The 16,242-nt window shown below is 32.8% G+C and overlaps 1 protein-coding gene across 1 annotated transcript; it reads right to left on the minus strand.

The window, feature by feature from the left end:
- Positions 1-11,834: 11,834 nt before the first annotated feature.
- On the minus strand, positions 11,835-13,273 carry LOC124915786. Its single transcript, XM_047456547.1, has one exon. It carries the CDS (start codon positions 13,245-13,247, stop codon positions 11,835-11,837), a length of 1,413 nt encoding a protein of 470 aa, XP_047312503.1. The 5' UTR covers positions 13,248-13,273.
- Between the last annotated feature and the right edge of the window lie 2,969 nt (positions 13,274-16,242).

Genomic DNA, 16,242 nt, shown 5'->3' on the forward strand with positions numbered 1-16,242 from the left:
GGAAGTAGTAACTTTCTTGGAGAGTTTTGTGAAGCTCTGGTATTATACTCTCCAAAAATACATAGAATATGGAGAATATACTCCTCATTTCTTAGCAAAAGAATGACGAGTGTTACCACAGTATTCCACTATTTACGCTTAAATAATAAATAAATTATATAAACGATCTTTTGATGGTCAAAACATGCTCTAAGAAGATGGTGTAGAACAAAAAAGGACCATATATGAAGTACACGTATGAACATGCGCCCCACACATGAACGGAATGGTCTTAACCAATAAAATACTATGTCGGGGATATTATTGGCAAAACCTAGAACAAGAATGTGTAAGCAATGTAAGAAGTTGTCATCAGTGTCAAATCTATGTTAACTTAAAGCATACTCTGGTATCACTCCACTATAATATGACATCCTTTTGGCCCTTTTCTACATGGGGAATTGATGTTATTGAAAAAATATACCCCTATACCTTAAACGGGCACGAATTTATAACTGTAACTATAGACTACTTCACCAAATGGGTGGAAGTAGCTTCTTACAATGTCTTGAAATTATCTCATGTGGAAAAACTCATTTGCACTAGAATCATCGTTAGATATGGATTCCATCACGCTCTAATTTAGACAATGGACAACACTTTCAGAAAAAAGGATTGCAACTACTCAATGAATTCAAAATCGAGCATCATAAGTCACCGCCCTATAGACCCAAACCAGTGGTGCTATAGAAGCGGCTAACAAAAACGTGAATAGGATCCTCAAAAATATATCATATGCCTTATGGGGATATCGTACGACCGCTCGAACCTCGACAAACGAAACCCCCTACCCACTAGTTTACGGTATGGTTAACGTACAACTAATTTAAATCGATATCTCAAGCCTTAGAATAATCTTAGAGTGTCATGTTATTGGTGACATAGTTCTCAAATGAATCTGAGAACTCCTAGACCCAAAGGGGAAAGTTTCGTCTTCAATGGGAAGGACCATTTCTAGTCAAGAAAATACTCTTTAGAGGCGTAGTTTTCTTATCTACTATAGAAGGTAGAGAATTCATTTCCCCAAGAAATCTCGACGCGCTTAAAAGATATTTTGTATAATATCGAGCTATACGTAGAACAGTTTCAAGCTCAACCTTGAAAGAAGCTTATTTCAATAGAATTCAACCCAAGTTTTGTAAACTTGCACCACTAGCCAAAGGACTCAAGTCCGAACTAAAAAATACTTGATTCTTCTCAGTAAAAAAAATTAAGGAAAAGAGAAGATACGTTGTCAACCTACATTATTGTAGGACCGGTCTTAAATAAATAAAATTCCCAGTCCTATGACCTAAAGAGAAGGAGAAAAAATTTAAGAAATGAGGAAAACCTTGATCCCTGTTATGAACAGATATAGAGGATTTTAGGAAACAAGTAGGGGATAAGTAAACAACGTCACTTCCTACTAAGGTGATGATCACAAAACAGAACCCGATATAATAGAAATGATATTGATCATAAGTTATTTTTTTCTTAAACAATTATCCGAAAGAATATCTCTCCAAAAAAAATTTGTTAGAAAAAGAATCGGAATGAACTCATTCCAAAAACAAGGTCAAAAGTCACAAATTGAGAAAGAACACCTCATCTCTCATACGCAAGAGAAAAGAGAGGTTTAGAACTCAATTCTTTGGGAGGAAAAAAATCATAAAACAAAAATTCCAAAAAGAGAGAACGGAGTAAACTCGGAAAATCTCTACAAAAAAAATAAGAAAAATGTTTTTGTGTTAGTAGAGGTATTGAAATCACCATTCGTTGTTCACTTAGACTCTAGTCTTGATTGGTATAGCAAGAGCGTAATGTACTGATTCTACCAGATACACTTCATAAACCAAAAAATGACTCAAAGAGGTTGAGGTATTGAAATCATCATTCGTTGCTCACTCAAACTCTAGTTTTTATTGCTACGAAAAGAGTAAAGATGTATCAATTCTACTGCATATACCTATAGTCAACAAAAGAAAACAAAAGTGTATATGTTAAAGAAAAATCCAAAGTATAAAGTTATTAACCCTCTTTAAAAAAATATTTCCAGATGAGTTTGTTAGCCTATACGCAACGAAACACCCCAGAGTAGACGGAACACCCAGACATCTGCACTTTGGCCCGAAACCACGTCGTTTCTCTTTTGGATTGTCTTCTTCCTTGCGACAAATGACAATGATGAACAACCGAGATATTTAATTTCTCTAAGATAGGACTCCGACGTTAGTCCACCGAATCAGATGATTCAAAATCTGAAATGATCACCCTGGTGATTATTTCACCTACGATGATAAGGCTCATCATTTTCTGATCAATCAAGTTAGATGAAGAACAAACAAAAAGTCATTGTAGACTTGTGACATAAATTCAATCCACTTGGTCGATCAACCGACCTTGTGAGGCTATAAATAGCCTCCTCTGGGCAATCCGAAGGCAAGAAATCAAATCATAAGATCTCAATCATTCCCAAAAGAAATTCGCCATTAAAATTTTCAAGATTTTTTCTGAAAAATTGTAAGTTTCGTGTAAGTATGTAAAGCTCGGATCCAAGCATTCACAAAGCTTATAAAAGAGTTCATTAGTGTTCTCTAACTCACAGTAAGCATCCAATCATACTATAATTCGATTTATAAGTTTTAATTGAAATTTTTACATTTTAGTTCGACTAATTTCATATACTGCATTAGTGTCTAATTTCTTGATTGTAAAATGATCATAAGATTGTTTGTAAGTTATCTATCAAAAAAAACTAAATCAATCAACCTAAATCTAAAATACCTGAATTTAATTTTGAAATTTTTCAAAATCGAGTTTATGTTCTTGAGTTATTACTTAAGAACAATAACCCCTAAACCTTTCTAATACATTTCTAAGAAGGTAAGGAACATATTCAATCCAATTCCAAGAAATCCCGGTAATGTTTGATCAATAAACTATTTGTTTATAAAAATAAGAAATTTAATTCTTGAATTGGTTAAAACGAACTTTCAGTGTACATGTTTTGGTTTCATTCAACCATGTAAAGTATAAGGAAGCTAATTGTTAGCTACTTGCACATCATTAAACCTTAAAACACATAAAAATGTTTTTTAATCAAAATTATTTGAGTTAAGGGGGACATCATCTCGATCGAATGATGCATCGGGATGATGTTATAAATGATCCATGGGACTAGGAGAAGATTCTCATGCCTTTGGATAAATAGATCAAGGCCCTGTCAAAATCATCAAACTTGTTGTTTGGTTTTTTGACGTATAACTGAGGGTTTAACCCGGGTTCAATTTAGTACCGAGAAAATCGAACACTCCCCTACACTAGATCAAGAAATCTCACACACCAACCAAGAGCCTCCTCGCACCACAACTGAGAAATCTCACATCGGACTGAAGATACCTAGCCTAGGACTAAGAGATCCTCTCACCCCGACCGAGGAACCTCGCACCCAACCAAGGATTCTTAGTCCATGATCAAGAGCTTCTCGCACCTCGACCGAGGAATCTTGCATCCAATCGAGGATCTCTAGCCCAGGACCAAGAGCTCCCCGCACCATGACCGAGAGCTCCCACATCTTAATCGAGAGGTCTCAACACAAGACCGAGGGTTTTAGCCCGAGACCAAGAGAGAGACATCCTAGACTGAGAGGATCGATCCTAGGGCCTATAAGGATTGAATTTTAAAATTCCAAAATTTATATTTTTTAATTTGCAACCCCAAACCATTTTCTAAAAATCTGGAAACAAAAATATAAAACAATTTTAAAGTATTTTTAGAATATTTTTATAAAACATATTTTTGATAAGTGTCTATTTGGGATTCATTTTTAAATTTTAATGTCTTAAAATGATATTTTTAGGTACTTTCCTCATTAATTGACGACATCAATCGCAGGTACCTGCATTTAAATATTATTCTATAACACTACAACAAAATCTACTTTCAACCACCCTTATATGCCAACGCATATTAAGGGCGGGTAAAAGTTAAAAGAAAAAAATACTTTGTCAACCTTTATACATATACAACTACCTTTAATTTTTTATATATATATAAACTTTTTTAAAACCTTATAATTTAACTATTCTAAATTTTAATATTTCAATATTTTATTTTAAAATTTTATAAATATTTTATTTCACTATTTTAATTTTGTAATTTAAATTTAACTTAAAATTTTATTAACATTAAAAATTAATTATTATTTTTTATATAACATAATTTTTAAACTTTTTATATCATTATTAAATTTTTGTATTAACATCGGTCTTTTAATTAATTATTATTTAAATTTAATTTAATTAAAAGTAAAAGTAAAAATAATATAAACTAAAAATAAATAAATTAAACATTATATTATATTTAAAAACAAAATTGAACTTATATATTTTTTAAATTAGAAATCTTTATTTTCTTTAGAGTTAGAACAGCCCAAGCCTAAGCCCAAGTCCAAGCCAAGCCTAATTAAATTTCTTTGAACATACATTCATTTCTAACCTAATCACCGACTCTCCCCTATCTCTAAGTATGTTGTAGCAATTTCCTTCCTCCTATCTCTTAAGCAGATCTTCATCATCATATATTCATGAAACCATATCAATTCTTGTTATGTCTTCCTCGTGGAGCTACAACAAATTCCTCCATCTATCTCCATCTATCTAACTATGTAATCACTTACGACTCCTCCTTCTATTGGACGTCGCAATCAACACACATGCAATCAACGCACAGGACAACAATAACAACTGAGAGAGAGAATATTTTGTCAAAGTTTGGACAAAATAATATTCCACCGATAAGTAATCATCACTTTTGTTTTATCTTCTTCTAATGCTTTGAGAATACACGATCGGAGAAAAAATCGATTCAAAGAAATCTCATCAGTATGTATCGATTCCCTCTTTTTTTGTCAATAATTCCTACTTAAAACGAAATTTAAGTTTCTTTTTATCTGATGAATGGATTGAATCAATGAATGAATGAATTCTACTATATCTTCCGATTAATTAGGATTTATATTAGCTAGGAGGAGAGCATGAATGGAAAATAGATCCTAGTTATATATATAAAAGAAATTGGACTGTGGTTTCAGCCTTTGGTAATAGGTAGTTAAAGAAATCAATTATCTGCATCAGTTGCACATACTCATATTCTTCTTGGCACCGTTTCATGTTATTATACAGTGCAATTACACAGTTGGAGTTGCAAAACTCAGGGTATTTTAACTATAAACACAAACTAACCAAATTTGTATTATATTGCAAAAGGAATGAACTTATATAAATTGTTTTTTATCTTCAAGATCCTTAGTTGGAAAAATTGAAAAAAAAAATGGGATTCGGAGACTACATCCCTAACAAGATCCGTAGTTAGAAAAATTGAAAAAATTGGGATTTAGAGACTACATCCCCTGACTTTGAATTTTCCACCGGTAGGATTATTATTATTAATATAGGAATTTTGATTAAACGTTTGAAATTTACATTTTTTTCCTCTTTGCGGGTATGTGCAAATCCTTCAAGATTCAGGCTTACCCATCAGACATTATTTGTTCGAGCTCATACTAATTTCTACAGTCAGAGTCCATTCTTCTTCTATATTGTAAGATATATTTATTATATCTCTTATTGGTTTGGCTGGTCCATTAATAACAATATGTTACAGGGATGCTTCTTTCAACAAATTTTCAGATTAGTGACTAAGTCTGACTGTTTAACGTTGCGAAATGGTTTCATAAGTGTAAGAGTTTCTTCTTTAGAATGAAATTCATTGAGAGAGGATGATGATGATCTTCATTTGTTCTACTGGTGTAGGTTCATATGGGTCCAGGAAGTAAATTTTACTTCCAAAAGTATATCCAAACGTCATTGGAGGATGATTTCAAAATAGTTGTAGGAGTAAGGATATTATCTAAATAAATATGATTTTTTTAGATTAAAAATACGTAATTTGCTTAAAATTGTATTGTTTTTAATATTAACAGTCATGCCTTGTGGGCGTCATTTGTGATCTTCTTTCTCCTAAATATTAATGGTGAGACATTGTTCTTCTAGGAATAGCCGTGACTTTTCTTTCCAAGATGAATTATGAACTCATAAAAATCTTCTTTCAGGATGACATATATTGTTTTGGGGATCATTGATTCCTGTAGTGTTAAGGAATAAGAAATCTCTTTTTATGAACTTGTCTTGTTTATGAATTTAGATGTAGTTTTTGGACTATACTGTAATTTTCAGATAATTTTGGTGGTTGGAACAGAGCTTCAAGTTATTATGACAAAAATGGCTATGGAAATCACCCAAAGAGCTATGGAAATCACCCAAGGACATTGCAGACGGCAAAGGAGAATTTTGAGTTAGCCCTGGAGGTTGACAATTCACATACACAAGCTAAATACTTTTATTTAGCAAAGTTACATTTTAAATATCATACGGGGCATGTGTAGCTGTGTAAGTGATAACAAGCTCTAAACCTTGTACATTTTTTCCTTTGTTTCGTCGCTTACTTCTTCCTTGATGTTTTTTATATTTTAAGGGATAACAATTGTATTCCTCTTTTTAGTTGATTATTAACTCCTCTTCTAGTAAATTGTTTCTTTTGACATGGTTATATCAAATAACTGGGTAGTTTGTCTACTTTAAAAACAGGAGTTGCTTTATTGGTTGAAACTGCAGTATGGGTGATCTAGATGCACAATATGAACTAGGTTGTAAGCTTAGAGTTGATGTAATTTTTTATTCCTTGTTAATTTTAATTGTTCTAAAGATCATAAATATGTTCTTATGAAAGTTCTCTTTGTGTTTGAACAGAATAAATATGTTCAGTTGGGTCATCAAGCATTCTATTTGGAGAAGGTTGTTGATAAGGTACATTTTATTTGCTGCAAAGGTACGGATTTATTATTTTGTTTGGAGAAGGCATACAAAAATTTTCATAGAAATTTTTCTGTAGAATCAATATGACAAGGAATATCTTATATGTTTATTATTTTCAATAATATCTTATATGTTTATTATTTTTTTTGTTTTTTATAATAAGACACAGTTTTATACTTTTATGTTTGAGCTATAATATAAAAGGAAAATTAATCCTCTGTATTTGGTTTTTCTTTTGACAGTATTGATGATTGGTTGTAGTATTGTTGTTAGAACTTATTCTAAAATCTATTTTTGGATTTATTCCATTCCAGGTTTGTCTTGTTTATCTTTGTTTGATTGTTGATTGATTGAATGTTTCTATATACCATATATGATATTTGCTAGAGATAATTGTTTATAGAAATATTTGTTAGTGATAGATATGTGCACCAAACATCCTTATTAATCATGATTATCAAAGAAATTCGACAATTATTATTGTCGATCTTTATATAATTAATAATATTATATATTATTGACCTAAGTAGATTCACTGAGGTATTCTACTTTAAATAGTTTATACCTTATGTCTCATGATCTTTATTGGTTATCTCAAGTCTTTATTTTGCATATGAATTGTCTCATAGAATTTGAAAACATCTTTAAACTAGATATTTGTATTTCCAAGGCTATTATTTTGTCAATTCTACATTGGAAATACTCTTTTTTTTTGTCTAGATTTATATAGTTAAACTATTGATGGCACTTTTTCGGATTGAAATTATAAAAAGTTGGGTTATTTGTTGAATAGACTTAACATTTACTAGTATTTTGGCTGATAAATTAATTAATGAGAGAGTAGGTAAAAGTTTTTGGATTATTTGAAGATTATTCAAATAACCCAAATCGATTAATTATTGTTAAACTGAAAAACTTATTTATGTTTCTGGCTTAATCTAGATACAAAACTAGATGTAAAATGTATTTTTAGATTTAGTTATGTAGAATTATTGGTCATGCATATCACTCATTAGGGCATGTAAAACATAATCAATTGTAGATACATATTTGGTTGAAATGGTATTTTCAAATCGGTATATTGATCTTCAAGAATTCTCAAAGTTTATTCTTGAAATTTTGTAATGAACAATCTTAATATCTAGATTCCAATAATTGAAGATCAATTTAATTCTCTTTTAGAAGTTTAATTGTGAAGAATGAATGATTCAGGTGTTATATGCTCGTCTTCATCTTTGAGCTGTCAAATGCATGAAGAAGCAACCAGGCTTTGTTTTTCAAATTTTGTGTCGATTTAGTTTACATCAATATACCATTTTTCTTTCTTATCTTAAAAATAACATTTTTCACATAGCTTTGGTCCAAGAAGAAGTGGATGTCCAAGAAGAAGATTAAGTGGATGAACCCATTCATTTCCAGTTCTCATTGTTGTTTTGTTCAAAAATTATTTTATTTTGTTTGAAATATATTTGATGTTGGGAGAATTTAGTTAATTTTGTTATTATTAAAAATGTCACTAATGAGTATGTAATTATTTTTAAATATTCTTTTTAATGAATATTTAATTTTAAAAATGAAAATTCGAATAAATTTTTTATTTTTAAAAATTATAGACTTTTGGAGACGCTTAAATTGATGTTACCGACACTTAAATAAGCTTCGTTATAACAAGCGCCCACCCTGCTTATGGCGACGCAAGAATAAGTGTCGGTGATATTTTTGGCGACGCTTTTAAGGGTTGGCAGAAGTCTTTTTAAGCGTCGTCGTAGGTCTGTTTTGTTGTAGTGTAATTTTAAATGCGAGAAAACATGTGCATGTCTAGAACCTGAAGAATAATTTGTTAAATAAAAAGTAATAAAACTAACTTTTCATGAACCAAAACATTATAAAGTAGAGACTGTTCTTTAACGGGTACTGAATATATAGTGTTAAAGTCCCCTTTCTCAAGTATCACCAAATACCAAACTTAAAAGAATCTCTAGTCAAATATACATTTGTAGACATATAATTTTATTGATTTTAAATTATAAATCAATTGGCGACCCTTTAATCAAATAAATAATGTTTTAAATTACTTATTTTTAATTAATTTAAAAATAGATTTCTCTTAACCAAATTATAATTTGATTATCCTAAATCTAAAAGATTATTTGAAATTTGATCAAAAACTAAGTATTGTTATAATTAATGTCTAGACATATTTATATAAATATTTTTGAATAATGTTTTATTAAAAATACTAGGAAAATTTCCGTGCAATACACGCGGATAAAAATATAATTAAAATAAATTTAATAATAAAAAAATGTATTTAATGTTTAAAATTCTTAATAAATCACGAATAAAAATAAAACGCTCACATTCCATATTTTTTTTTACTTTAGTAAAACAACTTATCTTCTCACATATTTTATCACATATTTTTTCTGAATGAACCTCTTATCTCGTTACCTTACACTTTCGCTTTGGTCAATCAAATATTTGATTCATATTATACATTAGTTAGTTAAAAAGTTGAACTTATATTGTTAAAATAATTTGTATTCATCAAATTGGTTTGAATATAAAATATAAAGTGTTATTAGCCAAAAGGGTTTTACTTGTTTTGTTAGGTTGCAAGTTCGAAACACAAATATAGCATTTTAAATTTTAGTTTTTAACCGTTTTAAGTATATATGGGCGGGTCAACCCACAATCTGACCCAAATATCAATTTACTCTCACATATAAATCCAAATTAACCACAGCTCTCGAGCCGACAATCCGGACACTTTAAAAATTATGCATCATTATATATATTAAAAGGTTGAACTTATATTGTTAAAATGTCCCGCATTCATCAAATTTGGTGTTAAATTTAAAATTTATAGTGTTATTAGCCTAGTTGGTTAAAAGGTTGTACTTGTTTTTGTTAGGTTGCAAGTTCGAAACACACATATAGCATTCTAAATTTTATTTTTAACTGTTTTATGTATATATGGGCGGGTCAACCCACAATCCGACCCAAGTATCATTTTACTCTCACATATATATTTAAATTAACCACAGCTCTCGACCCGACAATCCGAACACTTTAAAAATTAAGCATCATTATATATATATATATATATATATATATATATATATATATATATATATATATATTCTCGACACTAAATCGATGTTAAAATTTCTCGAAACTCGAGTTTTGTTGGGACTAGAAAATTTTTGGGGTTACAGTACATAATTCTAATATTTTATTAGATTTTTAGGCATTAATGTTATTGAATGAGACAACAAACAAATTATTTAACCTTGCCCGTTTCTAGTTACTTGATTTGATCCATTGTCTTGTAGTCTAATCACACCTAATCCAAGTCAACCATCCAACCCAACCCTCTTTCAAGAAAACACACGTAAGATACTAGAAAATATTTTTTAACTCTTAACTTACTCGTTGCTTATGGGGAATAACTGTATGATACTAAAAAAAATAATTGTATATAAGTGTTATTTTTTTAAGCTCCAAAAAATATTAATTGTATATAATTGTATGCATATATTGGAAATAAGTTCCAATGCATGCTGATCATGGGATGAAAAGCTTCAAAGAAACGAAAAAAGACATCTTTATATAACCAAACCAATAAATATTGATAAAATTATAAATGTGAGGCGGAAATGAAGATAAAATAACTTCAACAATTAAAATTTACCCTTTTTGATGTGTTTATGAATGAATTAATTGAGATTAGTTTGAACATTTTGTAACACCTACAAATTAACCTCTCGAAAAATCTCGACTTGTGTACGCGTTCATTTTCGTTCACTTCCGATTTTCTGGCGCGTGTGCCCCTTTTTTTTAATTGATTGGCATACGCTCCCTTTTTTTTTCGAATTGAATTGGTCCGTACAGGTTTTAAATCGACACACTCGCAAATGTGTCGATCTAATTGACTTGAGAGTCGCCACTTTAGTTTACTTCCCAAAGAAACTAAAGAAAAGAAAAATCAGAGATTCATTTTAAGAGTCCGGTGTTTGGTTACGTATTAGGAAAGGGCCTACGGCGCTATGTCCTATACGCCTGTCTTTACAGACAGTCTCTACTCCTATGTAATTGGCCATATGATGTTTGAAAGATTATTACGTTTTCATTCTAAGTCCAGAACTCTTTTGCTTGTGTGAGAAAATCTTAATCATTTGCAAGGGGCTAGTCCTATTCATAGGGTGTTTGAAGAGGACAAAGTATTGAAAAGCATTGAAGCATTGAAAAACATTGAAGCATTGAAAAGCATCGAAGAGCATATAGCAAAGTTCTCAGGAAAAACAAGAGTCACGATTCCAGAGGAAGGACGTACAAGTATGAACGACAAGGACAAAGTATCGGGTTGAAGATTGGAAATATTATGCTCTTTGGACAAAGGAGAGAAGATGATAAAATAACTCAAGGTCCCAAGTGTTCCCCATTTTTTTCTTAGAATTTTCAGAGTTAAGGGAAACTCTGAGTACAACTCATTAAAATGAGCCATTTTAAAAAAATAATTCCCAAAAATTTCATATGATAGTCGAAAATATTATTAGGAGCTCATAAGAATCGTGTTTGGAATTTTCGGAGTTATAGAACCCCCCGATATGACACTACAAAGATAGACATTTTTCCAAACGGGCCCTAAAAATTCTGGGAAAAATTATTTTCGAAAAAAAATAATATTTTGGAGTTTTTGGGAAAATTTGAGAATTTTTTTAAAGTGGTTTGAATGTTAGAATCCTCATTTTAAAGTCGTTTGTAAAACTTGAGAAACAAACAGGGCCTTAAGTTTATTTTAATTTTTTTTTTTTTGAAAGTTTTAAATTAAAATAAAAGGAAAAAAAAGTTTAGTGGTCCAATTAGAATATCAGGAAAAGATCAGGGACTACTTTAATTTCGAATTAATAAATTAATTCGAAATTAAAGTTATCAGGCTTATTTAGAAATAAAAGAGACCCAAGGGTCTCTTTGAAACTTCAACAGAAGTTGAGGGAAACGCAATATAACAAAACAAAAACAGAACTCCAGCAAATTAGCTTGTTTTTGCATTGCATCAGCTACTACAGCAGTAACGCTCAATATCAACGATTTACAGACCATTATGTCATATTCTTGGGCTTTGTCAATAACCACCACCCCATAAAATTCTGATGCTAATCTGAAGAATTGAGCACACACTTCAAAGTTTTTCTCCTTTCCAGCTAACCTGCGAACAATCCTAATTGCAGAACTAGCAGTAACATGGAACTTTCCCAGAAGCACCAAAAATATCTCCTTTACAGTCTCAGCTCCTACTGCCCCAGATGCCTGGAAGTAAGCCTCCACCACTGACACCCAGATCACCTCAGGAATCTCCTTCATTGCTGCCATTCCTCTCAGCTCCTTCTCTGCCTCGCCATGCCGTCCTAACCCCAACCATGCCTTCATTGTCAACACACTCAAACTTGGATGATCATCACCACCATCATCTCTCAATACCCTCACACACTTCAACACACTGTCGAACTCATCCTTCGTGCTATTACATGATGTTATCACCAATATTCCATTTGGTGCTACCAGTTTCGATACTGAATCCCAATACAAGACCCTCTTTATGGAGCCATCTGGATGTAATCCAATAGCATCAAGAGTTCCTTTATCCATCACAAGTTGAAATTTTGATTCCAGCTTTGTCTCAAGTACATCGACAACCAAGAACTTAACGTTTGTGTATCCATCACGCTCAGAAAGTTTTTGAGCAAGGTCTACTGCAGCTTCACTGTAATCAGTACCTGTAAGACTGGAAAACCCCAGTTTAGAGAGTTCTTGGAGAAGCAACCCGTTGCCTGTGCTGTCATCAAGAACATTCCAACCAGTAACATCTTTATTAATCTGTTCAACAGGACCAGATTTACCATCGATGTGATTTTGAAAATGCCTTTCAGATATGTCTGAGCATAAAGTTTTTGTCCAAGAAGCAACAGTTTCCATGACATTAGCCCCAAACCACACTTCACCAGAATGTCCATGTTCACGGAAATCAACCAGTTCATCTGCATACGCAACATCCAAATAACTCTGGAAGCCCAACATCGATGTAATAGTTTCAGCATCTGGTTCCTCCTTATCCGAGTTGTAATCGGAGGTGGCAGGGAAAGCAGAAACAGAAAGCGCCTCGGAGGCATCAGCATGACGTTGATCGTCGTCGAGAGTACTACCGTACTCGCTCTTAATAGACCATGAGTCGGCTGCGATAGATCGGTCGTCGTCAGAGATCAGATCATTGGAAGCATACGCGACGGCGGCGGTTACTCGCGCCTGTGATAGCTCTGGTTCTTCAGGTTGTTGCAATCGAAGTCCAGCCATATTCAACAGAATCCAGCTAGAGATATGAAGAACTCTTCTTTACAACGAACACAGAGAAAATGGCAATAAACGTCACAAAGGATTTAGAAAATAGATTTTAGGTTTCTCAGTTGATCCTTCTCTCTCTCTCTAGCTCCATCAGAGAAGAAGGGTTCAAGCGCCTGACGTTGGATATGAGATCTGTATCTTGTTCAATGGTAGATCATCCATTGTCTGTCTTGACGACGAGAGAAAGAGAGAGAAGGGACTGGTTTCTAATCCTATCTTCAATTCTAACTACTCCTAATCAAAGATCTATCAGCCTGAATCTAACAAATATCAGCCAAGCATTCAATCAATTGAAAATAACTAAAGCAGCAAAGGAAACATACTTGAAATTTGAATGAAACAAACTGTAATCACACTTCTAATCATCAAGCGGCATCGGTGTTCATAACCGATGCCTCCAATCAACATTTCAAGAACATCATTCAGTTTAAATGTTTACCTGATTAGCAAAGGGAGATGAAAACAAAATGAATCAGCCGGATTCGAAGAAACTTCAGCCAAAGTTTCTGCCGTTCTTCGCGTTCGTCGATCCAATCATCCAAGGAAATGAGCTCGGATTACTCCTTCTCCTTCTTCAACAATGGAAGCAATATCAAAACTCTCTCAGATTTTGTAACCGCTCATCTCTCTTCTCCCAGAACTGAAAAACTGCTCTCTTTCTCTAAAACTCCCTAACTCCAAAGAAAACTGCCCTCTGACCTCATCTTCCCCTCTTTTTTAAATTTTATTACAGGGGTTCATTTATAATTAGCCCAAAAGTTGAAGGGCACGCTTGGAAGAAAAGAAAAAAATATATATATTTTCCCTTTTTTTTCGTTTTTCTCCTTTTCCATTTTTCTTTCTTTGCACCTTCACACTAAACGAATCACCCCGGTCGCGTTTTTGCTCAGAAAATTGTGAAAATTTTATGGTCAGTTCTTAACACCACGAACATGAATCTCCTTTTTGAATGAACCCAAACGGACCTTCCTATCCAAAGTTATGATATTTTAAAGTCACCCCTCCATTTCAATCTTTTCAATCCCGCGGTTTTCACTTTCATAACTTTAATAGCCCATAACTTTGTGCACAGAGCTTTCCCCACAATGAGGTTGGTACCATTGGAAAGGCAAGACTCTTTCCTACATCCCCATGTTCTCCTTTGCTTACGAAATGGTCCGTGTTGGTCAGGAGACTAGCCTCACAAAAACGTGTCAGTTCACGCATCACCTTCACTGCGGGCGACTTGGACTGAGCTTCAGGGAGAACTGGGAGAAGTATTTGGTGTCGTTGGAAAGGTAATTCAAAGGGATTTCCAACGGTAGCTCATACACTGAAGATGGATCATTGGTGCAAAAGATATGATTTTTAGAAGTGCAACATAGCTTCAGCTAGCTCCCAGGACTTGAATCGGTAGTTTTTCTTTCTTTTTGAGCATTTTCTGCACAAATTTGCAAACAATAACATTATACTCAAAATTCAAGATTTTTCAAAACGTACAACATGAACGTGTCACGGGTTGGGAAAACAGAGTCGTTATGAAACTCGACCTTTGGATCGTTATCTTTTAAGCTTTACCGGGTCAGTTTTCCACGAGGTGATTCTATTTTTGTTTTCCCGGTTCAATAAACAAACATGAGTATTATTTTGGGCCGGGTTTTTCTATTAGGTATCTAGGGTGTAAAAATGGGGTGTCTACAACTTGATAGTTTATACTCCAATGCCTACTTTCCTCTCGAATCTCATGAACGATATTAGGAACCAAATTGAGATATAACATAGTGTTCATTTTTAATTGTGTCTATGTCTTACTAAATGTAAGATGAGATACCCAAAATAGTACTTAATAAGATTAGACTATATTTGGCTCATTTTAGAGTCGGAACCTAATTTAGGTCACAAAAATTAAGAAAGAAAATAGCACATGTATGAACACGCCTATAGATTCTGATTTATAGTTTGATATTTTGTTAGATTAAATTAATCTAGGAAATTTAATATAATGATTCTACCGAGTTTTGATAATTTAGCTTAAATAATAAAAAAGGAGAAATTGTTAGGTTAAAGTATTTTATTAATTTTAAGTGTATCAATAAGACTGAGTTGTATTAAATTGATTCTGTGTAGGTTCAAAGTGAAGAAAACCAAAATGGAATTCAAGTCCGGTAGTTGATCAAATTTGGTATTTGATCAACTTTGAATTTTGGAGAAGCGTTTCCGGCATTTTGTTCACTTCGGTTTTTGGAGAAGCACTTCCGACATTTTGTTCACTTCGGTTTTTGGAGAAGCGCTTTCAGTTTTGTTCATGTTCGGTTTTTGGTGAAGCGCTTCTGACTTTTCAATATCTTTGGTATTTTATGAAGCGCTTACGGTATTTAACCTCTTCGGTTTTATATGAAGCGCTTCCGATATTTAACCTCTTCGGTTTTATATGAAGCACTTCCCATATTTAACCTCTTCGATTTTATATGAAGCATTTCCGGTATTTAATATCTTTTGTTTTATATGAAGCGCTTCCGGTTTTTTAACCTCTTCAGTTTTTGAGAAGCGCTTTCGACTTTTCATTATCTTCGGTTTTATGAAGCGCTTTCGATATTTGATCAAGTTCGGTTTTATGAAGCGCTTCCGATATTTGATCAAGTTCGGCTTTTGTGAAGCACTTCCGGTTCTTGATCAAATTCGGTATTTGATCAAGCATTTGAAATCCCTCTCCAGCACATTACCCGAATTCGTTATTGGCAATCTAACACAGTAGCTGAGATAAACCTATAGAAGACTGCCACGTGCCAAACTAATTCAGACTTCATGTGATGTACGTTCCCAGTACACCACGATCTCTTAAAGAATATTCGGCGCACTACCATTATCCAGTACACTCACAATCAAACGCATATTCTCTGATGTACTACACTGGCACACATCCAATCGAAATAGGACACGTATCAGTTGAAGAAAATTTGTTCGTTGA

The sequence above is a fragment of the Impatiens glandulifera genome, chromosome 9 (assembly GCF_907164915.1).
Source record: "Impatiens glandulifera chromosome 9, dImpGla2.1, whole genome shotgun sequence".
NCBI classification, from domain to species: domain Eukaryota; kingdom Viridiplantae; phylum Streptophyta; class Magnoliopsida; order Ericales; family Balsaminaceae; genus Impatiens; species Impatiens glandulifera.